At 40.7% G+C, this 25,107-nt stretch overlaps 1 protein-coding gene across 3 annotated transcripts in view; it reads left to right on the top strand.

The window, feature by feature from the left end:
- The window catches only part of Pibf1 (progesterone immunomodulatory binding factor 1), a 229,421-nt gene that overhangs the window by 35,386 nt on the left and 168,928 nt on the right, over window positions 1–25,107 (top strand). For all 3 annotated transcript variants that reach the window (XM_004651021.3, XM_045145518.1, XM_045145519.1), the window contains exons 6-9: window positions 6,117–6,250; window positions 13,285–13,393; window positions 13,616–13,797; window positions 18,439–18,564. In XM_004651021.3, coding sequence (XP_004651078.2) covers window positions 6,117–6,250; window positions 13,285–13,393; window positions 13,616–13,797; window positions 18,439–18,564 — 551 coding nt within the window. The remainder of the gene's footprint in view (window positions 1–6,116; window positions 6,251–13,284; window positions 13,394–13,615; window positions 13,798–18,438; window positions 18,565–25,107) is intronic.

Raw genomic sequence — 25,107 nt, 5'->3', positions numbered from 1 at the left:
GGGGAGGCAGCTGAGATTGTTTCTTTACAGCACAGTCCCAGATATTGGTGTTCCCACTGTGCCAGTCCGTGGACCATGCTGTGAGCACTCCAGTTGTAGAACTCAGCTGTTGCAGCCACCTGTGGCTATTTAAATTTAATTAAAATTCAGCTTGTTAGTCTCACCAACCAGCTGTGGTTAGTGACTCATGTCTTAGATGTGCAAATGTGAACATTTCCATCATTGTAGAAAGTTTTATTGTCTTAGAGTTCAGAGTAATCCTTTTAGCTAAGACATAACAACCCAAAAGTTTTAAAAGGGAAGGGCATAAAAGATACCACATACAAAGTTTTAATATTTGAAGTAACATTTGAGAGGGCAATTAGAATGTAGATGATAAAATTTAATGCCAATGCTATTTAGAGTTCTTAGAAAGACTACCAAACAAAATGGGTAAAGATTATAGATGATTCACAAGTAAACTCTAAAGTGGCCAGATGCTCAAAGTTGCTAGCATTTGGAGAAATAAGTAAAATAACAATGAGAGCTGACATTGCTACAGTGGAACTGGTCTAGCATTTTACTAATCTTACTAGTGAAAAAGACACACATGGTCAGGGAGATCGCTCAGTGGAAAAAGCCCTGGGAGTACAAGCATGAGGACCTGAGTTTGGACCCCAGGACCCAGATATAAAGCCAGATGCAGTGACAGGTGTGTCTGTAAGCCCAGCATGCCTGAGGGGAGACAGACGGGAGAATCTCCTCAAATCTTGCAGACTACTTAGCTTGGCAAATACACGAATGAACAAATGACCTTGCCTGAAATAAGGTGGAAGCTGAGGCTTGACATATAAAGTCTTCTAACCCACACACACTGTCACTGCATATGCAGACACGCACACAAAGATAGACATTTCTTCTTATTTTAATTTTTTTTTAACTTTTGTAAGTATGTGTGTACATGCACGCATACACGGGCATCCCAGGGTCTCTTGCCACTACAGAATCAGACACATGTACCTCTGATGCATCTGACTTTATGTGAGTGGTAGAGAATTGAAACTGGGGCATCTTCCACACAAGTGTGTGCTTCTAAATTCCTCTACATAAACTCCTAGATCCTATCTTCCCCATGCTTGTGACTCTGTTCTAGCCCTACCCTAGACCTCAGTTTCCCTTAAATAAACCTCACAATTTATGATTTCCCCCTAAATTAACTCAGTAATTCATATAATCTTGAGTCTGTTTTTAGCAATTCTTTGTTAAATGGAATAAGGACTCAAAATTGAAGTTCATATTTTGGGACACCCTCCTGATCCCTAAAATCCTGCATCACTAGGGCCTACTAATCCATTCATATTTCATCACCAGTTCATTTTGTGAACACTTCCAAGGTAATGACTATGTAAGGGTTGCTGAGTACACTGCAATGTATACAATAGGACTTAAGATACTCAGTCATAAGTTGGTATAGAAAAAGGGGATGGTTATTGATAAGACATACCATTATAATAAGAGATTTACTATTTTCTGGCTGGACATATCCTGTATTATTTCTTCATATAAATAATCCCATTAAAAATATGGTGGGTTGGAGAGATGGCTTAGTGATTAAGGCACTTGCCTGCGTTTTCTAATGACCTGAGTTCAGTTCCCTAGTACCCATGTGAAGCAGATAGCACAAAGTGGTGCATGCATCTCGCATTCATTTGCAGTAGCGGGAAGCCCTGGTGCACCCATTCTCTTTGTCTATGTTCTGTCTCTCTGCTTGCAAATAATTAAATAAAAATACTGTAAAAATATGGCATTAACCATAGCAGTCAAAATCCACTTAGGGGCCAGAGAAATGGCTCAGTGTTAAAGGCACTTGCTCACAAAACCTGATGGGCTGGGTTTGATTCCCCAGTAACTAACGTAAAGCCAGTTGCACAAAGTGGGGCATGCATCTGGAGTTCATTTGCATTGGCAGGAGGCCCAGATGCACCCGTTTCCTTTCACGAATTCATTCTCTCTCTCTCTCTCTCTCTCTCTGCTTACAAAGAAATAATTTTTTTTTTTCAAAGTAGGGTCTCACTCTAGCCCAGGTTGACCTGGAATTCACTAAGTTCAGAGTGGCCTTGAACTCATGGTGATCCTCCTACCTCTGTCTCCCAAGTGCTGAGATTAAAGTCATGTGCCACCACGCCTGGCTAAGATAATTATTTTTTAAAAATCACCTTTTTTTTTCAGATACGTAAAGCTAGCAAACAATCCAGTTTTTCTCAGTGGCTGACATTGTCCTTGTTTTTCCTGTGTATTTTTTTTTTTTTTTTGCTTAATATTTTTAAAATATTTATTTGAGAGAGAGAGAGAGAGAGAGAGAGAATGGGCATGCTAATGCCTCTAGCCACTGCAAAAGAAGTCTAGATGCATGTGCCACTTACTGCATCTGCCTTAACATTGGTCCTAGGGAGTTGGACCTGGGTCTTTTGCCTTTGCAGGCAAGTGCCTTAATTGCTAAGCCATCACTCCAGCCCTGTTTTTTTTGTTTTTTAATTATAAAAGGAAATTGAGATTTGGCTATTAACCTGTTTATTTTTATGTAGAAATATTTTAATTAAAAAGGGTTAGTGAAAGCTGGGTGTGGTGGCATATGCCATTAATCCTAGCACTTAGGAGGCAGAGATAGGAGGATATCTGTGACTTCAAGGCTAGCCTGGCAGTACTTAGTGAATTCCAGGTCAGCCTGGGCTAGAGTGAGACCCTACCTTGAATAAAAGGGAAACGGGGGGGGGGGGGGGAGGGGCGGAGTTAATGAGTGGAAATTTTGCATCTGGTTCTTTACATTTGAAAAGATTGCTTTGCATGTTTAACTTTAGTCTATTTGAAGTCCTATCTTGTTTCACTTTCTCACTGACAGTAGTTGAAAGCCTGTTTAGTAGTCATGGTAATAGGTACTGGGATTATGGAAATCGTGCTTCTACTATCTCTAAGATTGTACGAGACAAGCAATCGCTGTTTGCTGCACATGTGATACCTTTTTGGACAGAGGTAAGAAGCTGGTGCTGTGAGAATATACAGATGGGTGTCTTAATTTAGGGTTGGTAGTGTCTCCCACAGAAGCCAGGAAAGAATCTCTTTGGGCAGAAGCTTTACCTCCTTTGATGCATAATGCTATTTTTCCCATCCCCTACCACCTTCTTAGGGGCTTTGTCCTGAATGTGCCCTTTAATATAAATTACTCCTTTGCATTTAGTTCTTTCTCATCAGCATTTGTCCATTCTGATGCTGTTCTATATTTTAAAGCCTTCATTGTTCCTCACTAAGTTTGCCGCACTCTTAGGATTAAACTGTAGAAAGATTGTGTGCAGCTTGGGGCTGACAGACTTAGATTGGAGTGCTCTACTACTTATGAGCTGAGAGACTTGCCTCTCCAAGCTTCAGTTTACTCACCTGTGACAATGAAGATAATCTTTTTTTTTTTTTCTTCCTGTTTTTGGTTTTTTGAGATAGTCTCGCTTTCTAGCCCAGGCTGACCTGGAATTCACTACGTAGTCTCAGGGTTGCCTCGAACTCACAGAGATCCTATTACCTTTGCTTCCTGAGTGCTGAGATTAACTGCATATGCCACCATACCCAGCTTGAGGATAATCGTTTTTTTTTTAATATTTTATTTTTATTTATTTATTTGACAGAAAAGAGGGACGGGGGAGAAAGAGAGAGAGAGAGAGAGAGAGAGAGAGAGAGAGAGGGAGAGAGAGAGGGGGGGAGGGAGAGAGAGAGAGAGGGAGAGAGAGAGAGAGAGGGAAAATGAGCGCGCCAGGGCCTCCAACCACTGCAAACAAACTCCAGATGCATGCGCCCCCTTGAGCATCTGGCTAATGTGGTCCTGGGGAATCAAACTTGGGTCCTTTGGCTTTGCAGGCAAACACCTTAACCCCTAAGCCATCCCTCCAGCCCTGAGGATAATCTTTATATACAGGCAGACAATAAAGTGCCACAAAGTAAGGACATCCTGAGTATTTTGATACATTTGCCTTACGCTCTAGCTCTCTACTTTCTGTCCTTCCCCTTGTACGTTTTTTGCTGTCTTCTCAGAGCACTTGGTACTCTCTCCTGCTCCTTCCGTGTTCTCTCTTGCCTTGTCCCTGACACCCTTGGCTTGCCCTTTGTTACTTTGAACTCCTTTGGGCTCCTGGAGCTGGTTTTCTTTTGCTCATCCTTTAAATGCTTGTATTGCTGAGTTTGTTTTCGTGTCAATTAGGTCACAGTCTTTGTGCAGTTACTAAACTACCAGTTTGCCTGTGATCTCTCTACAAGCCAAAGCAAAGAGGAAGGATTCTACCTAACTAATTGAGAGCTAGTGAGCATTCACTATGTGTTACATATTTTATAAGCACCGTATATGTATTACTTATTATAATCTTTATAAGAACTTCATGAGGTGAACACCAAAGTACAGACAGGTGAAGTAATCTGACCAGAGTCATACTGTAAACAATTCAGTCTGAAAACTGAATTCTAGAGCTTGTCTTTCAGTTATAACACTTCTCTCCCCCAAACAGTTACATGACTAATAATGTTTATAAGGATGAAGCATTCTTCAGGAGAGCTAAGACTTCTTTTGGGACTTAGGCCTGATGTGGTGTCAGTGAAGGTCCTCTGGGAAGTAATAGAACATTTGCAGCTCTAATCCTGTAACGAGTGCCATGGGGGCATGCCATTCTCATAAAGAGCCACTAGGTGCTAAGCAAGGCACACCAAGTTCAGATGTTCCATGATTAGATTGTTCCCCCCCCCCCCCTTTTTTTTAGGCATGGTTTCATTCCAACACATGCTGACCAGGAACTCACTCTGTAGCTCTGTAGGCTGGCCTCAAATTCATGATGATCCTCCTACCTCAACCTCCCAGTACTGGATTTAAAGGGGAACACCACTCTTTAAAGAGACACCCTTGGGCAGAAACTTAGAAGTGAACATTTCAATGCCATATATAATGGTTTGAAGAAGAAAAAAAAATGTCTTATACACTTTTTTTTTCTTGATGTGTGTACATGCACACACATGTAAATCAAGACAACTCAGGTCAGTCCTCCCCTTCTGTGTGTTTGAAGCAAGGTCTTCTGCTCAGTGTCTTGCATTGGCCAGGCTAGCTAGGCTGTGAGTTCCAACATTTTCCTATCTTTACCTCCCTTCTCACTGCAGCTATGCTGGGACTCCAGGTGCTATTGCTATAGTGCCTCACTGAACGTGGGCTCTAGGGATCTAAACTCAGTACCCACACTGGGCAACAAGAGTTTTATCCAGTGTGCTGTGTCCTAGCCCTTCTTGTTCATTTTCATATGTACAGTGTCTAGTGTAGTCCTTGACTAATCACATAGAAATAGTTTGGTCAGAGGCTGGGAAGATGGCTTAGTAGTTAAGGCGCTTGCTTGCAAAGCCGAAGGACCCAGGTTTGATTTACCCATGTAAAAGCTGGATGCACAAGGTGGGACATGCATCTGGAGTAGCTTTGCAGTGGTTGAATGTCCTGGTGTGCGTATTTTCTTTTTTTCTCTCTGTCAATAAATAAATAAATAGAATATATATATGTATATATATATATATATATGCACACATATACATATAGTGATAGTTTAGTCAGTGTCTGTATAGTCTGTAATCATTCTTAGCTGGTAAACTTTTTAAAAAATATTTTTATTTATTTGAGTGAGAGAGAGAAAGAGACAGACAGAGAAAGAGAGAGACTGTGTGCACCAGGGCCTCTATCCACTGCAAATGAACTCCAGATGCATGGACCACCTTGTGCATCTGGTTTATGTAGATCCTGAGGAATTAAACATGGGTCCTTTCACTTAGCAGGCATTCACCTTAACTGCTAAGCCTTTTCTCCAGCCATCTGGTAATATTTAACATTAGTAGTCTATTCCACAAAGCATAGTTGTAATATTTGTTTTGTTAAGCAGTTTGGTTTAAACAGGTAAGTTTATAAAGCACTTTGTGAATTTAAGGTGATCTTTCTTTTAGTTATTAAATACTATAGAAAGGTAGAGCATTTTTGGTTTAATTATGAGAGCATTTCATAGCTTAACAGAATTCAATACAGAATTTGACCAACGGTTTACCTTGAGACATTTTATTATTCCCTTGATTTATAGACATATGAGGAAGATCGAAGAAACTACTCTGAACTTCAAAATAGATGTCAACGTTTGGCCTTAGAACTAGCTGATACAAAACAGTTAATTCAGCAAGGTGACTACCGTCAAGAGAACTTCGATAAAGTCAAGAGGTAAATAGTTAAAGGTAGCTGCCATAGTTTTCTTTAAGGTCATCTGAATTATTACTCTTCATCTTGCATTTCTTCTTTCCTGATTCTTCATTACGTAAAAGCATGTAGTTGTTAGTTATAAACTGTGTGTCTACATAGGTTGTTTTATTTTACTTAGATGTTGGTTTCATCTTTTAAAATGTAAAATAAGGAATCCAGTAAAATCCCACACATGCGAATATTTATTAAATGTTATTTGATAACTGTTTTTGTGTAATAAAATTAATTTAAGTAGTTATATTTTCCCAGGAGTTTTCAGCTCTTCCTTTCTAACAAAAGGCACTCACTCTTTAAAAAAATAACATTTTGTGGCTAGTCATGGTGGCATATGCCTTTAATCCCAGCACTCAGGAGGCAGAGGTAGGAGGATCGCCTTGAGTTTGAGGCCATTCTGAGACTACATAGTGAATTCCAGGTCAGCCTGGGCTAAAGTGAGACATTACCTTGGAAACCCCCCCCCCCACCGAAAAAAAAACAACAGCAACAACAAAAACATGTTTAATGAACTACTCTACTTATATGTCTCATAGTCAATCTTTTTATATCTGAGTAAGTTCTGTCATCTAAGATCAAATAAAGGAATAAAGTTTGTAAGTATATATCTGTGCAGATAGTGTGATTTATTTTCTTACTACATTTTTTTTTTTTTTGAGAGCGACAGAGAAAGAGAGAGAATGGGCTTGCCAGGGCCTCCAGCCACTGTAGACGAACTCCAGATGATTGCGCCCCCTTGTGCATCTGGCTTACATGGGTCCTGGGGAATCGAGCCTCAAACCTGGGTCCTTAGGCTTCACAGGCAAGCGCTTAACCACTAAGCCATCTCTCCAGCCCCTCTTATTACATATTTTTATTGTTTATTTGCAAGTAGAAAAAGTGGGTGAGAGAATAGGCATTTTAGGGCCTTTTGCCACTGCAAGTAAACTCCAGATGCATGTGCCATGCTGTGCATCTGGCTCTATGTGAGTATTGGAGAATCGAACCAGGACCATCAGACTTTGCAAGCAAGTACCTCAGCCTCTGATCCATCTCGCCAACTGATGTAAATATATCTTAATTGTTCATTGTCACAGCTGTTACAGCTACTGCAGCTAAAACTCTTTTTTTCTGGATTAATCTCAATTTATCAACCTCCAAACATAAGATTTTATAAGGCATGAGATTGAAAGGCTGTAAATCTTGTAGCTGGAACATCGAGGATTTCTTGTTGAATTGAATTATTTATTTTTTTCTCAACTTTTATTAACATTCTCCATGATTATAAAATGTATCCCATGGTAATACCCTCCCTTTCCCCACGCCCACTTTCCCCTTTGAAATTCCATTCTCCATCATATCCCCTCCCCATATCAATCAGTCTCTCTTTTATTTTAATGTCATGGTCTTTTCCTCCTCTTATGGTCTTCTGCAGGTAGTGTCAGGCATTTATGTCTGGAGGGAGCATGTTGTCCTTTGGCTCTTACATTCTTTCCGCCACCTCTTCTGCATTAGACCCTGAGCCTTGGAAGGTGTGATCGAGATGTTACTCAGTACTCCAGTCACTTCTTTACAGCACCATGATACCTTCTGAGTCATCCCAAAGTCACTGCCATCTGAAAAGAGAAGATTCTTTCCCCAAAGTTAACATAAGGGTATAAATAATTAAGAGAAGTGCTTACTGGGCAGTTTGATAAACATAGTATATACATTTTTCCAGACATCAGCAGATGTTACACTCCTAGGGCTCATGACTACCCCTGTTTTAAGTTTTCAGTATCAGGGATGTATTCCCCCCCATGGAGCGGGCCTCCAGTCCAATTGGAGGGCAGTTGGTTTCCATCATTACACTATTGCACCCAATGGCTCATTTGGCCTGGCTGGCCAATTATAAGGCTTGCAGTGTCCACTGTTAAGTATCTTTACTGGTGGTGTATCTTTCTCCTATTGAACTACATGTAGAATGGCTTCTTCCAGCTTTCTGTCAGCTGGTCTACATGGAGGAGGTTATCAGCTCAGTTCCAGTAGGATTCCTCAGTGGCCTTGCAGCCCAAGTATGTGGAGTCTTCAGCAATAGGGTCTTACCATCTATTTCTGGTGGGAAACCAAGGGCCTCAGCAATGGCCTATAATGTTTTGGGGGTATCAGGGACCTCCCTGGGCAATACCTTACTGGAGGTACCACAACCCTGGGACTGAAAATTTTCTACCAACCATCTATGGCTCCTGAGTGTTCCATTGTCCAAAACCAGAGGATTCCATATGATTTATTTGCATCCTCTTAGATTTTGTTTAGCCCTCCTTGTACCTTTCCTTTACTCAATCTCTTCCCCTGACCTCTAAAACTCTTAAAATATAGTTGTCACTCAATGATTTTCTTGAATGGTTGTTTTAAATTATATGATTTAAATTAAAAATTCTGTAATACTGTAAGTAAAGTTGCAAAGATTTAGGAAACACATTAATATTGCTATTCCTACCCTTGACTGACTGATAAAGTGTCTGTTTTGATGCTAAAATGTGGTAATTAGGGCTGGAGAGATGGCTTAGCAGTTAAGCGCTTGCCTGTGAAGCCTAAGGATCCCAGTTCGAGGCTCGATTCCCCAGGACCCACGTTAGCCAGATGCATAAGGGGGCGCACGTGTCTGGAGTTCGTTTGCAGTAGCTGGAAGCCCTGGCACGCCCATTCTGTCTGTCTCTATCTGCCTCTTCCTCTCTCTGTCTGTCACTCTCAAATAAAAAAAATAATGAAATAAAATGTGGTAATTACTAGAGCTTGAAATCTATAAGAGATATGCTGAGTGGCTTTCTCAATTAAAATAAATTTCTAAAGAAGCACTTAAAAATGAAGTAGATTGTGATGCTAAAATGATACATACAATTAGTATTTTTAATATTTTATTTTTATTTATTTACTTATTACTAGAGAGAGAGGGGAGAAGAGAGAGAAAATGGTCACCTGACAGCCTCCAGCCACTTGAACTCCGGATGCATGCACCACCTTGTACATCTGGCTTATGTGGGTTCTGGGGAATCAAGCCTGGGTCCTTAGGCTTCATAGTCAAGTGCCCTGACCACTAAGCAATCTCTCTAGCCCACAGTTAGTATTTTGCTATCCATTTTCACACAATAAATCTACAACAATTGTAAATAAAATGTAAAAAGAATTCTAATGTTAGAGGGTCCAGAAGGGCCACACTTCATTCATGGGTAAATAGAACAAGATGAGTATGCTGAGAATTATTCCAAGCTGTTTTCCATTATATCTTTATGTTAAATTTTGTTTTTTTTTAATTTTTATTTATTTATTTGAGAGAGACAGAGAAAGAGGCAGAGAGGGAGAAAGAATGGGTATACCAGGGCCTCCAGCCACTGCAAATAAACTCCAGATGCATATGCCACCTTGTGCATCTATCCGGCTTACGTGGGTACTGGAGTATTGAGCCTCACACTGTGGTCCTTAAGGCTTCACAGACAAGCGCTTAACCTCCAAGCCATCTTTTCACCTTTATATCTTTTTTTTTTTATTTTTTAATTTTTTATTTTTTTGGTTTTTCGAGGTAGGGTCTCACTCTGGTCCAGGCTGACCTGGAATTAACTCTGTAGTCTCAGGGTGGCCTCGAACTCATGGTGATCCTCCTACCTCTGCCTCCCAGTGCTGGGATTAAAGGCGTGTGCCACCACGCCCGGCTTATATGTTTATTTTTATCTGCTTTCATTTTCTATAATAAAATGTTAAGAGAGCTGGAGAGATGGCTTAGCGCTTAAGCACTTGCCTGTGAAGCCTAAGGACCCTAGTTTGAGGCTCGATTCCCCAGGACCCACGTTAGCCAGATGCACAAGGGGGCACAATTATCTGGAGTTCGTTTGCAGTGGCTGGAGGCCCTGGTGTGCCCATTCTCTCTCTCTCTCTCTCTCTCTCTCTCTGTCTGTCTGTCTGTTTCTGCCTCTTTCTTTCTCTGTCTTTCGCTCTCAAATAAATAAATGAAAATAAACAAACTTGAACAAAAGTTAAGAAAGAAGTAGAATCTTGATCAAAAAACATGATAGGCATTCATATGCTAAAAATAGAACAAAATAACAAGGCGGGCTCAAACTATAAACCTTTGGCTTCACTCTATTAGAGTGAATGGGCTAAAAACAATGGATGCGCTGTGTGTGGTGGCAGCAAGCCTGAAATCCTAGCACATGGGAGACAGAAGTAGGAAGATTGTGTTTTTGAGTCTAGCCAAGGTTACATAGGGAAACCTTCTCTAAAACCTTAATTTGAGCATGTATGGCTCAGTGATAGAGTATTTCCTTAATATGAAAAACCTTGGTTGTTATCACCAACATTGCAAGAAAAAAAAAAGATAAAAAGGGGCTGGAGAGATGGCTTAGCGGTTAAGCGCTTGTCTGTGAAGCCTAAGAACCCCAGTTCGAGGCTCGATTCCCCAGGACCCACGTTAGCCAGATGCACAAGGGGGCGCACGCGTCTGGAGTTCGTTTGCAGAGGCTGGAGGCCCTGGCGCAAACATTTTCTCTCTCTCTCTCTCTCTGCCTTTCTCTCTTTCTATTGCTGTCAAATAAATAAATAAAAATAAACAAAAAATTAAAAAAAGATAAAAAGACAATTCCCAAAAATATAAGGTAAGCTGGGGATATGCCTTGATAGGTTCTCAAAAATATGTAAAAAATTAAGATATGTAGATATTAAATACATTATCAGTAGAATTCAAGTGCTTCTGAATAACAGAATAGAAAATTAAGATTTATTTCTTCATATATTGCTGTGTGGCAGTTATGTTTGCTTTTTTTAAATAAAATTCTATACCTTTTGGCATAACATAATATGCCTTGTTATTTTGTATTTTAATTGCTTTAGTTCTTTTTCTAAGAAGTCCTGTTTTCTTTTATTGGGAAATGCTACTTACAAATTCAAATTCGGGTGCTGTGGTCATTACTAGATAGGTAATTTCTTGACCCTTTCAGTGAACATGGCATACCAGAAATCAGTAGACAGACAACAGAGGAAGAAGAGGGAGGAGACGTGACACCTCAGAAATATAGTAAATACATATGTAGTTCAGTCCCAACAGTCAGTTCTAGAGCCTCCAAGGAGCTAAGCACTACAGTACAGCCTGAATATCCATTGACTTATAGCCACGAGTGGAGTAAGACTATGAGGATTTGCTAAGAATAAATTGTCAAAGAAGATCTATGAAATACAGTCTCAACCAGTAAATGTGTATCCATGTTAACATGACTGCTTTGGGAATGGCGAGATTGTTCAGTGGTCAAAGCACTTGCCTGCAAAGCCTAACTACCTGGAGTTGATTCCCCAGTACCTACATAAGGCCAGATGCAGAAAGTGGCACGTGTATCTGGAGTTTCTTTTTAGATGCTGGAGGCACAGCATGCTCATTTTCTCTGCCTGTCTCTCTATCTCACTCTGCTTGCAAAATAAATAAACATAGTATTTTTTAAAAAGATGACTGTTTTGTAGCCGCACTAAATATTTGATTCACAATCATCAGTCTAAAACCACAGGTCAACTATATTAGGAAATGGAATATTTGTACTGACTGGTAGATTGAAAAGCTGGTGAAAACAACCCTAACCTTCATGTAGTACCAGAGGGTGACTGAAGTAGAGTACAAAGACTTTACTATTTGGAAAGGAGAACTTCAGAGCAAACTTAGTTCTCTGCTCCATTTTATTTTGGTGGTTTGTTTTGAGGCAGAGTCCCACTCTAAACTCAGGTTAACCTGGTACTTACTATATAGTGCAGGCTCGCCTCAAACTTACAGAGGTCCTTCTACTTCAGCCTTCCGAGCTTTGGGATTAAAGGCATGAGCACCATACCATTTTCTCTGCTCAATTTTAAAGATGCCTATTGTAGATTTGGGTCCAGTTGTTAGTTTCACTGGTCTCTTTCTCTTTTTATTTATTTGTAAGGGAAGAGAGAGAGATAGAGTGAGAGAATATGAATGAGGAGTATGAGAATGGGTGCATCAGGGTCTGGTGACACTGCAAATGAACTGCAGACACATGAGCCACTTTGCATCTGTCTTTATGTGGCTGCTAAGGAATTGAACTCAGGCTATCAGGCTTTGAAAGCAAATGCCTTTAATCACACTAGGGAAAGTTAGTTTAAAACAGGAAATTAAAATAGCTGGGTAATCATAAGCAATTTGTGAATAAAATAGCCTAAGGAATGCCTGGGTACATATCTTTTTGGCCCTAATTGAACTATTTTTAAAGCTTTGGCTCTGGCTGGGGAGAGGGCTCTGTAGGTAAGTGCTTCTATATAAGCATGATATTTAGACCCCCCAGAACCCACATAAGTCCAGAGAAGTGGGTATCTAATCCCAACCCTCCTTCTAGGAGATGAGTCCCTAGGAAGAATTGCTCAAGTTCTTGCAACACCTTTCCAGGTTTTCCCCATGGTGAACAATGAGAGAGCTCAAGGTGGAAAGCAAGGGCTGACATTGTCCTCCACCCTCCCAGTATCCACTGCCCCGGCATGCCCATGTCCCTCTTCAGGCACACACTGAAGGTTTCTTCTTTAAAAAGCCATGGCTTCAAGACAACATTGAAGATGAACATGGTGGCACGTGCTTGTAATCCCAACATTGATAGGCTAAGGCCGAAGGATTGCCTTAAGTTTGACACCAGCCTGGACTACATAGTGAGTTCCAGGCCAGCCTGAGGTAACAACTGAAACCGTATCTAAAACAGAAAACTGAATATGATAAGTAAAATAAAACCCTTTACTTAGAAGGTATTATTTACTTACTAGTTAGAATATTTTACATATCTATGCTTTAAATTTAATATATATATATATATGTATGTGTATATACACACACACAAGATATTGTATACAAGATATTGAACAGAATCCCATTTAAATTTGAAAAGTAAATATTTTGTAGTTCATGAAGGCACCAGAGCCCCACTGCCTGTTGATGTGCCACCAGCCTTTCTAAACTATAAAAGAGGAAGTAATATTTGTTTGTGTATTTGGCTTTTATTTCATAGTGAGCGGGATGCTCTCGAACAGGAAGTACTTGAATATAGGAGGAAGCATGAACTACTAGAAGCCTCCCACATAACTCAAGCTAAAGAAAAAAATGAATTATCTAAAGAGGTAAGTGTATAAATCGCGACACTTAGATTTTATTGTACATCCGCGGAAAGTAGCCCAAGGTAAAGCGGGAGAGACTTTTTTTATATAGTTGCTAGAAAAGAAAAGGAAACTTTTTGTATGGACAATGATGAGGTAAGAACTGTTCCTCTTTAGAAGGAATAGTCTGGGTGGGAAGCGCGGTGAGAGGTTACTGACGTCAGCGGACACGTTGTTCATGTGCAGGTCACCACCTTACAGCAGACCGTTAGCCTGCTGCAGAAGGACAAGGAGTACCTCAACCGGCAAAACATGGAGCTCAGCGTGCGCTGTGCCCACGAAGAGGATCGCCTTGAAAGACTCCAAGCTCAACTGGAAGACACCAAGAAGGCCAGAGAAGAGATGTATGAAAAATATGTGTCATCCAGGCAAGATTTCCATTATTTTCTTCATAATCAAGGACATTAACCCCTTTTATTTGAGGGCGCTCTTGGTTTGCTTGGCTTGGAGGAGCACGGGGCCTATAGGATGACGTGGAGATAATGACTCGGCAGTGGTTCCGCTGTGTAGTGGTGAGCACCCTGGACTCTGATAATACTTCATTTTTGTCTCATGAGATACTGTTTTCTAGCTGATTTTTTCTTTCTTCCTTCCTTTTTTCTTTTTTTAAAGTTTTTTTCAAGGTAGAGTTTCACTCTAGTTCAGGCTGACCTGGAATTCACTATGTAGTGTCAGGGTGGCCTTGAACTCATGGAGATGCTCCTACCTCTGCCCTGCCAAATGCTGGGATTAAAGGAATGTGCCACCACAACCAGATTCTAGTTGATTTTTCAAAACCATTGTGTTTTTTAAGAATAAAAAAAAAAAAACCTTTTTTTGTTTGGTTTACAGTAAAATTTTTTGTTTAGAGCTGGGGAAATGGTTCAGAGATTAAGAGCACTTGCTACCTAAGCCTTAGAGTGCCTGAGACCCTTTGAGTTTGATTCCCACAGAACCCATGTAAAATGCTGGGTGTGAGTAGCCAGACACATCTGTAGTCCCGGTCTGCAGTGGCGGGCACTGAAGAATGGCTGGGGCTTGCCGACCTAAAATTGCAGCTCCAGATTGAGGGAGACATTCCATCTCAAGGAAGTACGAGGCTGAGTGATGGAGAAGAGCAGCTGGAGTCCTGACTGGCGCATGCACTGCACAGAGCGTGCATCAGCACACGCATGTTCAAACACCTCTCATAGCACATCATAGCAGACATGCAAAGCACACTTAGCATATATTCATTATTATACAAAATGGTGGTTTCATGACACCTTCATGTGCATATATATGTCATGTATTTGGTACCTATTTACCTCCTCATTACTCTTCTGTACACCTTCCTACTCATTCCCTTCCTCTCTCCAAATAGTGACGCTTCAAGCTCAGTCCACCAGGCTTTGCAAGCAAGTACTGCAACCACTGAACCATCTCTCCAACCCTCTCTCTTTTATTCCTTATGAATAAAACCCCACTGTCTATATGTGCCACGTTTTCTTTATCCATTCATTTGTTGGTGTACGCCTAGGCAGAGTACATATTTTGGCTGTGAGGATTAGTCCTACCGGACCATGGCTGTGCAGTCATCTCCGTAGTATACTTAGAGTCCTGGTTGTAATCTGAGAGGGATGTTAGTTTTAGGTGGTCTCACCTCCATATTAATTTCCGTAGTAGCTCTATAAATCCACACTTCCATCAGTAGTGTCTGCCCTTCTCTCTCTCCAGTCCAGTGTGGAATTTTCTTTTCTGTAGTGATAGCCAATCTGACTGGGGTGAGGTGAAATTAGTGTAGGTTCAATTTGCATTTCCTTTATGGCTAGGGGAGTTAAAGTAAAAGAAAGGTTTTTCTTTTACTTTTTTGGCCATTTTTATTTCTCTTGAGAACTATGTATTCAATTGATCTTTTGATTAGATTTATTCTGGTGTTTAATTTTTGCAGTTCTTGTCAATTGTAGGTATTCTCTATCAGCTTTATATGATTGGCAAAGATTTTCTCCCATTCTGTAGGCTGCTAATTGTTCACTTTGCTCAGTGAAGCTTTTGAATTTAATGTCATTTCATTAGTCAATTTTTCAAAAATATTTTGTTTGTTTGTGTGAGAGAGAATAGCATGCCAAGGCCTCTAGCCATTGCAAATCAACTCCAGACAAATGTGCCATCTTGTGCATCTGGCATTACATAGGTACTGAAGAATCAAACCCAGGTCCTCGCTCTGTAGGCAAGTGCCTTAATGCTGAGCCATCTCTCTCACCCACATTTATCAAGTCTTGTTCTTATTTTCTGAAAATCATTGTGTCTTCTTGTATCTTGAAGGTTTTTCCTCTGTGTTTTTCCTCTGGCAGTTTTACACTAAGATCTTTGATCCAGCTTCAGTTGATTTTTTTGGGGGGCGGGTGCAGTGTGAGAAGTATCTAGTTTCACTTATCTACATGTGAGTATCTAATTTCCCCAGCATCATTTGTTGAAGAGCCCCTTTCTTTTAGGTGGCAGGATACATACTATGGCATATATTCTTAAAACAATATCATTTTAGGAGCTAGGGAAATAGCTCAGTAGTTTAAAGCACCTGCTACACAAGGGCCGGAGATTACCTGAGTTTCATCCCCAGTACCCACATAAAAAAAGCTGAGCCAGGCTGGAGAGGTGGCTTAGTGCTGAAGTGCTTGCCTGTGAGGCCTAAGGACCTCGGTTCAAGACTCCATTCCCCAGGACCCATGTTAGCCAGATGCACAAGGGGGTGCACGTGTGTGGAGTTCATTTGTAGTGGCTGGAGGCCCTGGTGTGTCCATTGTCTCTCTCTTTCTCTCTCTAACTGCCTCTTTCTCCGACTGTCACTTTCAAATAAGTAAAAAATAAAAAAAAGCTGAGCTTCTCCATGCATACCTATAACCATAGTCCTGGTGGGTGTGGGCCAGAGACAGAATATCTCTGCCTGGGGCTTCCTGATCAGCTAGTTTGACAGAAACAGCAGCTCCAGGTTCTGTGAAAGACTCTGTCTTAAGAAAATAAGTGTGCTCTGGGGTGATGGCTCAGCAGTTAAAGCCATTGCTTGCAAAATATGACCTAGGTTTAGTTTCCTAATACCTACGTAAAAAGCCAGATGCACAAAGAGGAGTATGTGTCTGGAGTTTGTTTGCATCAGCAAAATGCATCTTTCCTCCTCATAAATAAATACATTTAGCCAAGAAAGGAAAAGAAAGCAGAAGAACCGAAAAACCATAAGTGAAGGATGCCTGCTGTTTCCCTCTGACTTCCTTATTCATGTGTGCATGAGGCATGCACATCTGCCCACGTACCTGCATGCATGTACCACATACACTAAAAACAAACAAACAAACAAAAACCATATAAACAGTATCTTTTTACTTCCTTGGCCTGGGTTTGGAGTATTTCTCAGCGCACACAAGGCCCTGGATTCAGTGTCCAGTATTGGAAAAAGCTTCTCAGTGATGCTGTTACCAAGATTGCTCTTAAGTGCTTTGAGAAAAAGTACGTAGCTATCTCTATAAAAATATCATTTTGAAAAAAATCTACATAGTGTATGCTATTTAAGTTTCAGGCCTTGGATTCAGATTGCCTTCCTTTCAACCAGCCTCCTTATTATACTAGATGCATATTGTTGCAGTCAGGTTTGCATTGCTGGCAGAAATCACCCAACCAAGAACAGCTTGTGGGGAAAACACGTCCATTTTGGCTTTCAGACTCAAGGTGAAGCTCCATGGTGGCAGGGAAAATGATGGCATGAGCAGAGGGTGCACCTCACCCCCTGGCCCACATAAGGTAGACAACAGAACAGGAGAGTGTGCCAAACACTGGCATGGGGAAACTGGCTATAACACCCATAAGCCCGCCCCCAACAATACACTCCCTCCAGGAGGCGTTAATTCCCAAATCTCCATCAGCTGGGAACCTATCGTTCAGAACGCCTAAGTTTATGGGGGACACCTGAAACAAACCACCACAAATATAAACCATAAAATTTCTTTATATGAATAGCACTAGTAATCCTGGAGTTGTTTGCTTTTATTAACATGTCAGAAACTAAAAAGTAGTCGAAAGTCGTCTTTAACAGTCCACATATTTGTGACTTCCCTACCCTAAATGCTTTGGCTGTGGGGAGAAAATCACATTGTGGCTATGGTTGCACTCAGGAGAAAATATTTTGTAAGCTTATTTTCTATATTTTTTGTTGATATTACTTATGCTTCAGTATGGATTTGTTGTTCTTGTTGTTGTTCTTTTGTTTTGAGATAGGTTCTCACTCTAGCCTAGACTAATCTGGCACTTGGCGATCCTTCTATCCCCTGCCTTTTTATTTATTTATTTCCAGAGAGAGAGAAATGAGAATGGGTGCACCAGGGCCAGGGCATATTGCCACTGCAAATGAACTCCAGATGCATGCACCACTTTGTGCATCTGGCCCTACATGGGCACTGGGAAACCAAACCTGGGGCATTAGGCCTTGCAAGCAAGCGCCTTAACTGTTAAGCCATCTCTTCAGTACCCATACTACATTATTTTAAGAATGAAGGACATTCTGTATGTCTTAGTCCTAACACGTCAGCCCTTTGCATTAAAAACTACTTTGCAGATGTGTATTCATCATAGATTGCCAGCTTCTCATATAGTAATTAAACCTGTGGAGCAGAAGTTAGACATGTTGAGATCTTAGGTAAAGCCAGGCGTGGTGGTGCACACCGTTAGTCCTAGTATTTGGGAGGCAGAGGTAGGAAGATCGCCTTGAGTTTGAGGCCACTCTGAGACTATAGTGAGTTCCAGGTCAGCTTGGGCTAGAGTGAGACCCTATCAAAAAGCAAAAAATAAACAAACAAACAAAAAGAAATCTTAGGTAGAACTAGTTTGGAACAGTATTTTTAGTAAACCCTGAAAGTTTATAAACTTTATACTAAAATTGTTACATTTTCCAGACATACTGTATAGCTTATACCTTTAATACAAGATACTTAAATCTTTCTTGGAGGACAGATGCCTGCATTTTTCATAAAAGCATTTCATGGATATGCATTTTGTCTTTGCAGAGACCATTATAAAACTGAATATGAAAATAAACTACATGATGAACTGGAACAAATCAAACTGAAAACTAATCAGGAAATTGATCAGCTTCGATGTGCCTCTAGGGAAATGTATGAACGAGAGAACAGGTAAAAAAAGAAAGAAAAAAAAGGAAATTAAAAAGCTTGTGTGATGGTCTATTTCTATTTTGGAGGTTATAGGAATTTTACTGAAATTAAATGCCATTTCTGAGAATGTTTTTTAGCATAGCAAAGAAAGCTAGCTGTAAACATAAATAAAATGGGACTGTTAAAATCCAAAATCTTTGATTTATTTGAACTATAACAGGGTTGAGCAGACTTGAGGTCTTTTTACTCTGGTAACATGTCTGTCTGTCTTTACCTCACCTCCGTGAAGACAGATAAAAGTACTAAGGCAGCAGTTGCTCTTCCTATAGCCGACCAACTTTTCCTCCTGAATTCTTGCTAAAATTGAAAGAGTAATATGAAATAGTACATACACCTTATTTAATTGTTGATCCAGAAAGATGTTATGTTTGATAATGTTGAAGAGTGTTTTATTCACAGCTGGTTTTGAGCCATTGTGTTAGGTTCCCCTACTTTGTAGTGATTTGGCAGCATTATAGGAAAATAAATACTTCTTATTTCAGTTTTTGTATATTGACTATACAGTTAATGTAACTTTTGAAAGTTTGTTATTACTTATTTGTGTGTGGGGGGGGGGATGTGCCATAGAATACATCTAGAGGTCAGAGGACAACCTCAAGACATCTGTCCTCACCTTTCCTCTTCTTTGAGACATGGTCTATCTTGTTTTGTTGCTGTGTATTTCAGACTAGCTGACTGGTGCTCTTTCAGATTTGACAAGTTTCCAGATTCTCTTGGTTGAGCATCCCATTATCATAGTGTTAGGATCACAGATGTATCGCCACTTTGTATCTGGCTTTACATGGGTACTGGGGAATTAAACTCAGGTGGGCAGGTTTGCAAGCAAACTTCAGATGCTGAGAAAGAACAGCCCAGGAACCGGAAGAAGCCCACCACAAGCCTCATGAGCATCCAGGTTTTTTATTTTGGGTCCACAGCTGATTCTGGAAGAAGTCAGCCCATGTGCGTGCAGCGTCCAGAAGGGGCTGGGGTTGAAGGCACACACCTGAGTAACTCCAGCTCAGCCGCAGCCGCTGCAGATAGCAGGGCAGTGTGTGCAGCAGCGTTCCTCTCAGTGGGACTGTGTGCCAGCATGCCCAGCAGAATGCTGGGATTTTGTTGTTGTTTCGTTTAGTTTTTTGTTACTTTGGGGTAGGGTTTCACTGTAGCCCAGCCTGACCTGGGATTCTCTATATAGTCTCAGGGTGACCTTGAACTCACTGCAATCCTCCCACCTCTGCCTTCCAAGTATACTGGGACTAAAAGCATGCGCCACCACACCTGGCTAGAATGCTAGGATTTTACTCTTGGGTTCCTTTGGAAAAAATATTTATGGTGATGAGGAAGTAGATATACAATTTACAGCAAAAAAGTTAGAATGTTTATTTTGTATGAATTGGTATTTATGTTAAATGAAAAATCAAGTAATTATTTTCATAAATTTAGAATGCATGGGTTATATATACCTCTTTAGTATTTTTTTTTTTTAATTTGAGAGCGACAGACACAGAGAGAAAGACAGATAGAGGGAGAGAGAGAGAATGGGCGCGCCAGGGCTTCCAGTCTCTGCAAACGAACTCCAGACGCATGTGCCCCCTTGTGCATCTGGCTAACGTGGGACCTGAGGAACCGAGCCTCGAACCAGGGTCCTTAGGCTTCACAGGCAAGCGCTTAACCGCTAAGCCATCTCTCCAGCCCTCTTTTGTATTTTTTGAAAGGTCTACATAGAAGTATATACTCAAGGAAATTTATATAAACTTTAAACAATGAACAGAATAAATTATTGGTTTGTGGCATTTAACAGATTTGGTAATGATTCCCTTATTATTCTCTTTTGTTCTATCTTTTACCTGGTTTTCAAAAGATTATATTAATAATTTAGGATTATATTTGCAATGTAGAAGGGCCCCTGAAGTTCTCCTCGAGCCCTGGCACACGTGTGCGCAACATGCATTTATCCACACCTAATACACCACATAACTCTTGCTCTGTACATACATGCAAAAGAATTCTGAGTGGTCATGCACTGTTGTAATAAAGATAACCCGATGGAATATGTGATTTGGACACCCACAGAGTAGGACAGGAAAGAAATAAAAATTTTTTTTTTTTTTTTTTTTGGTTTTTCAATAAGGGTCTCGCTCTAGCCCAGGCTGACCCTGACATTCACTATGTAGTCTCAGGCTGGCCTCAGATTCACAGCAAGCCTCACCTTTGTCTCCCAAGTGCTGGGATTAAAGGCATACACCACCAAGGTCAGCTAATACATATATTTTTGAAAAAATGAAACTAAGAAAAATTGGTGAAACAAGCAAGGGTGCTGTTTTCCTGGTGAACAGAATACCAGCACAAGGATGGAGGAGAGCAACACAGAAAAAATTCAACTCCTGCCAAATCAGAGACCCAGAGGCCCCCAACACCTCATCACTGAAGCAGGCCAAAAATGAACCCAACATGGCTCAGGGAAATTTTGTGGAAGAGGGGGCAGAAAGAATGTCAGAGCCACATGTTGGGTCATGATATGCAGAGGCATTTCTCCTACCCATAACTGAGGGCTAACTCCACAATGCATGACCCATGTACCTCAACAAGGAGGGGCCAAGGGGAGGGGGTAAGTCACAGATGAGCCTAATAATGGTACCAAACTGACTGTATTTGCTGAATACAAAACTAATTAATAAAAAAAGGACAAAAAGAAAAACAAATAAAAAGTTGAATCAGAAAAAAAAAAAAGTTGCCATGTTCTACTAAATAAGAAACATAAGGTGGATGCGGCAGCACACACCTGTAATCCTAGCACCAAAGAGGCAGAGGTAGAAGGATTGCCTTGAGGTCAAGGTCAGCCTGGAGTACAGAGATCCAAATGAGCCTGGGCTACAATAAGACCTTACCTTGAAAAACCAAAAAAAAAAAAAAAAAAAGAAATATAAATGTTTGGACCCAGGTGGCTTTTGCCTGTAATCATATTTCTAGTACTCAGGAACAAAGGCCAATGGATCTCAGTTTGATGCCAGCTTGAACTGTAAAGTGAGACCCTGCCTTAAAAAAAAAAAAAAAGTGTTTTCATCTTGAAAAATAGGAAAACACATAGTAGTTTCCCTACACTTACGTTTATATTTTATTTCTAGCCCAGGCTGACCTGGAATTCACTATGTAGTCTCAGGGTGGCCTCGAACTCACGGTGATCCTCCTACGTCGGCCTCTTGAATGCTGGGATTAAAGGCGTGCGCCACCACGCCTGGCACGTTTATATTTTAGTATTTGAACTTTTCAACTTCTAATTGTATTAGCATTCTTATCTGTGATTAAGTCCTCAGAAATTCTGACCTAACTTTCCTTTATATTTTGAATCCTAAGATGGTACTTTGAAGTCATTTGAAAAAAATTTTGAACAATTTAAATAATGTAATTCTTATGTTTAGTTACTATGTCATGATTATTTTCTTTTTCCTTTTTGACTTGTATATAGTTACATATATGTTTGTGTATGTAATATATAGTAGATGCATGCTCAGGAAAAAAAAAAATGTTTTTGAGACAGGATCTCCTTAGCTTAGGCTAAGTAGTAGTCTGTAGTCTAGGCTGGCCTTGAATGCCTCATACTTCAGCCTCCTGAATGCTGGAGATCATAACCACAAGCTACCATGCTTGGCTTTAGAAAAAAATTAAAAAGGGTCTGGAGAGATGGCTTAGCAGTTAAGGCAATTACCTGCAAAGCCAAAGGACCCAGGTTTGACTCCCCAGAACTCACATAAGCCAGATGCACAAGGAGGTGCACACATCTGGAGTTTGTTTGCAGTGGCTGTAGGCCCTGACACACTCTCTCACTCACTCTCTCTCTGTATCTGCCTATTTCTGTATCTCTCTCTCTCTCTCAAATAAATAAATAAAAACAGTTAAATAAAGAAAAAAAATGTACATTTAACAAATAACTTTTAGATAAAACTTTTAATTACTATCCAAGTTTAGAAAAAAGAAAGTAATACAGAGATAACCACCAGACCCTTCCTGCTAATATTCCAAAGCTTGTGCTAATTACTTCTTTGTTTTTCTTTATTTTCATGATAGTGTTGTAGACATGGAAACATGCTGTGTATGTACATTTTGGCTCATTTACATAACATTATAATCTTAATATCCACTTGCTATTGCACTCATTTGTGTCTTTGTGTTCATAAAAGTAGGTCATTTTTGTGAATGTGCACATTTGACAGCAGGGGCCTCAGGAGGCGAAAGGAGATGCAAACAAGGAGATAAAAGAATTCAAGCAGTCTTCATCATTTGTAGGTTTAGCCTTGTCCTGGTCTAGATTAGGAAGGAAGCAGCCTGTGCCATGGGGTCACTTGCTCTTAAGGTTCAAAGTGAAGATCCAAAAGAAGAGCTATCGTCCTTTTATATGCCCAGCTTTACACTAGAAACTTCACAATTACGCCCCCTCAGAGCAACAAGTGTGCTTATTTAGCAAATATATCTCTTGACCTACCATGTCCCAGCTCCATGTTAGCTGCCATAAAGGGGTAGTTGACCCTTGTGTCACCCAGCCAGAGAGAGTGGTGGGGTGACCTTCAAACACAGCTGGTTGTTTAATGGAAGCTAAAAGCAAATAAAGAAGCAATTATAATAAGTATGATGATAATAAGAAGAAAATGATACAGAAGATGAGAGTACTTATGTATCTAACTCAGCCTTAGACGGATGCACACGCTGACATCTGCGTCCTGACTGCGAGTAAGGTGACAAGGAGGGAAGGGACTGGAAGAATAAATGAAGTGGTGTCTCAGAGCCTGGAGGCTGGTGGGAAAGATGGTGCAGCTGAGAAAGATGCTTGCTTACAAAGCCTGCCGGCCAGGGTTCGATTTCCCAGCTCCCCTCGCAAAGCCACGTAAAGTGCGTGGTCATCTGCAGTGGCAAGAGCCCCTGGCACACTCACACAAACACATGCAGACATGGAAATAAATACATGTTGTTTTAAAACCTGGAGACAAGATGAAGTGAAAGATGTAGAACAAACTGAAAATAATTTACTATGACTAGAGCACGGCAGTTAAAAGACATGAGACAGAAGAGGGAAATAAGCCTAGTCATGCCACTGTAGAAGGCCTTATGAGGAATGATTGAGTTTCAGAAAAAGCACAGGATGTTCTGATTTTATATCAGAAGATCATTCAGTGTAGAGAGTAGATTGACTTGTCTCCAGTTTATTTGGTCCCACAGCCACATAACCAGGACATTGCTGGCGTTGGGGCCACCTGGATCCTCCCTCCAGCCCTAGGACCTAGAATTCATCCTATGGATAGTAACACTGGAGTGGACAGTTGCCACCAGGTGGAGCCAGACTTCACCCAAGCCTGTGGCAGTGCAGGGACACTTAGGCAGCCAGTTGGGCCAGCTTGCCTTATTGTTTCTACCTCACAGGGCTATGACCCTGCATATTTTGTGTAGCCGAACCTTCTTAGTTGAACGCAATTTCTCCCTTATAACAATTCTGAACTGTAGTTGTAGCAGTATATTCTTTTGAAGTTTACCAACTGAAAGTGAGAAAAGGGTTGCATTCTTTACAAAAATAAAATTCAGTGCCAATTTACATATTTGTTTTCTTTGTGTGTCTGATCAAGTTAATTTTTTTGGCCTTGGTCTTAGATATGTAATCGTGTCAGTTATATTGTAGGAAGTTCTTACACTTACGTATTTATAACTGCTTTTTCTTTCCCCAACAAACATTTTTGGAAGACAGTAAGATGGTAAGATTACAGAAATGTGTTTTCCTTTGGTTTGCTTTCTATACAGTGGAGATTCTGTAAGAGAGACTTGGATTTTCTTCTTTTGAATGTGGAAAAGACAGCTGGAACTCTATTTGTTTTTGTTTAGTATATACTTTGTATGACACATCATGTGTTGGTACCATCATTTCCCTCCTCCCTACCTCTATTGCACGGAGGACTCTCCTCAGTGGGATTGCTGGTATTCCCCATGGGGTTGTGGGTTATGAGCTGTGAGAGCAGCAGCCAGTCATGCTGGGGGGAGGCGGCAGTGCCTGTGGATATTCCCTTCCACCCTGTGGCACGTGCAGTCTTTTTGCCCCCTCTTCTGCAAAATTCCCTAAGCTGTGGTGGGAGTGTTTTGAGGCTACTTCAGTGTTGAGTTCTCAGGAGCTCCTGGATCTCTGCTTTCGTAGGTTTTAAGTATCTTCGATGTCTGTCTCCTTCACCTTGGTGCTGGTTGTCAGGTTTGCCCTAGAAGCAGCACTGTTGCTATCTCCCCAATGCCTCTGTGCTTTCACCTGGGCCCTGGCTGGTGTGCAAGTGCTGGTTATCTCCGCGGTTCTTGCTACCTTCTGTAAAAGGAAAACAGATTCTCCAATAGAGAAAGAGGTCAGCCTAGGTTAAATGGGGTAAAGCATTGTTAATTTAGAGAGATTTTGATGGATGTGCCCCCCCCCTTTGGGCCAAAGACTAATGGGAGCTTGTCAATGGAGACCATAATAGGACTCTTACCTGGTTCCCAGTTCCAGCTATGGATTCCTTT

Source organism: Jaculus jaculus, chromosome 3 (genome assembly GCF_020740685.1).
Source record: "Jaculus jaculus isolate mJacJac1 chromosome 3, mJacJac1.mat.Y.cur, whole genome shotgun sequence".
NCBI lineage: Eukaryota > Metazoa > Chordata > Mammalia > Rodentia > Dipodidae > Jaculus > Jaculus jaculus.
The sequence above is the reverse complement of the archived record's forward strand: the minus strand, read 5'-3'. Positions and strand labels throughout refer to the sequence as shown.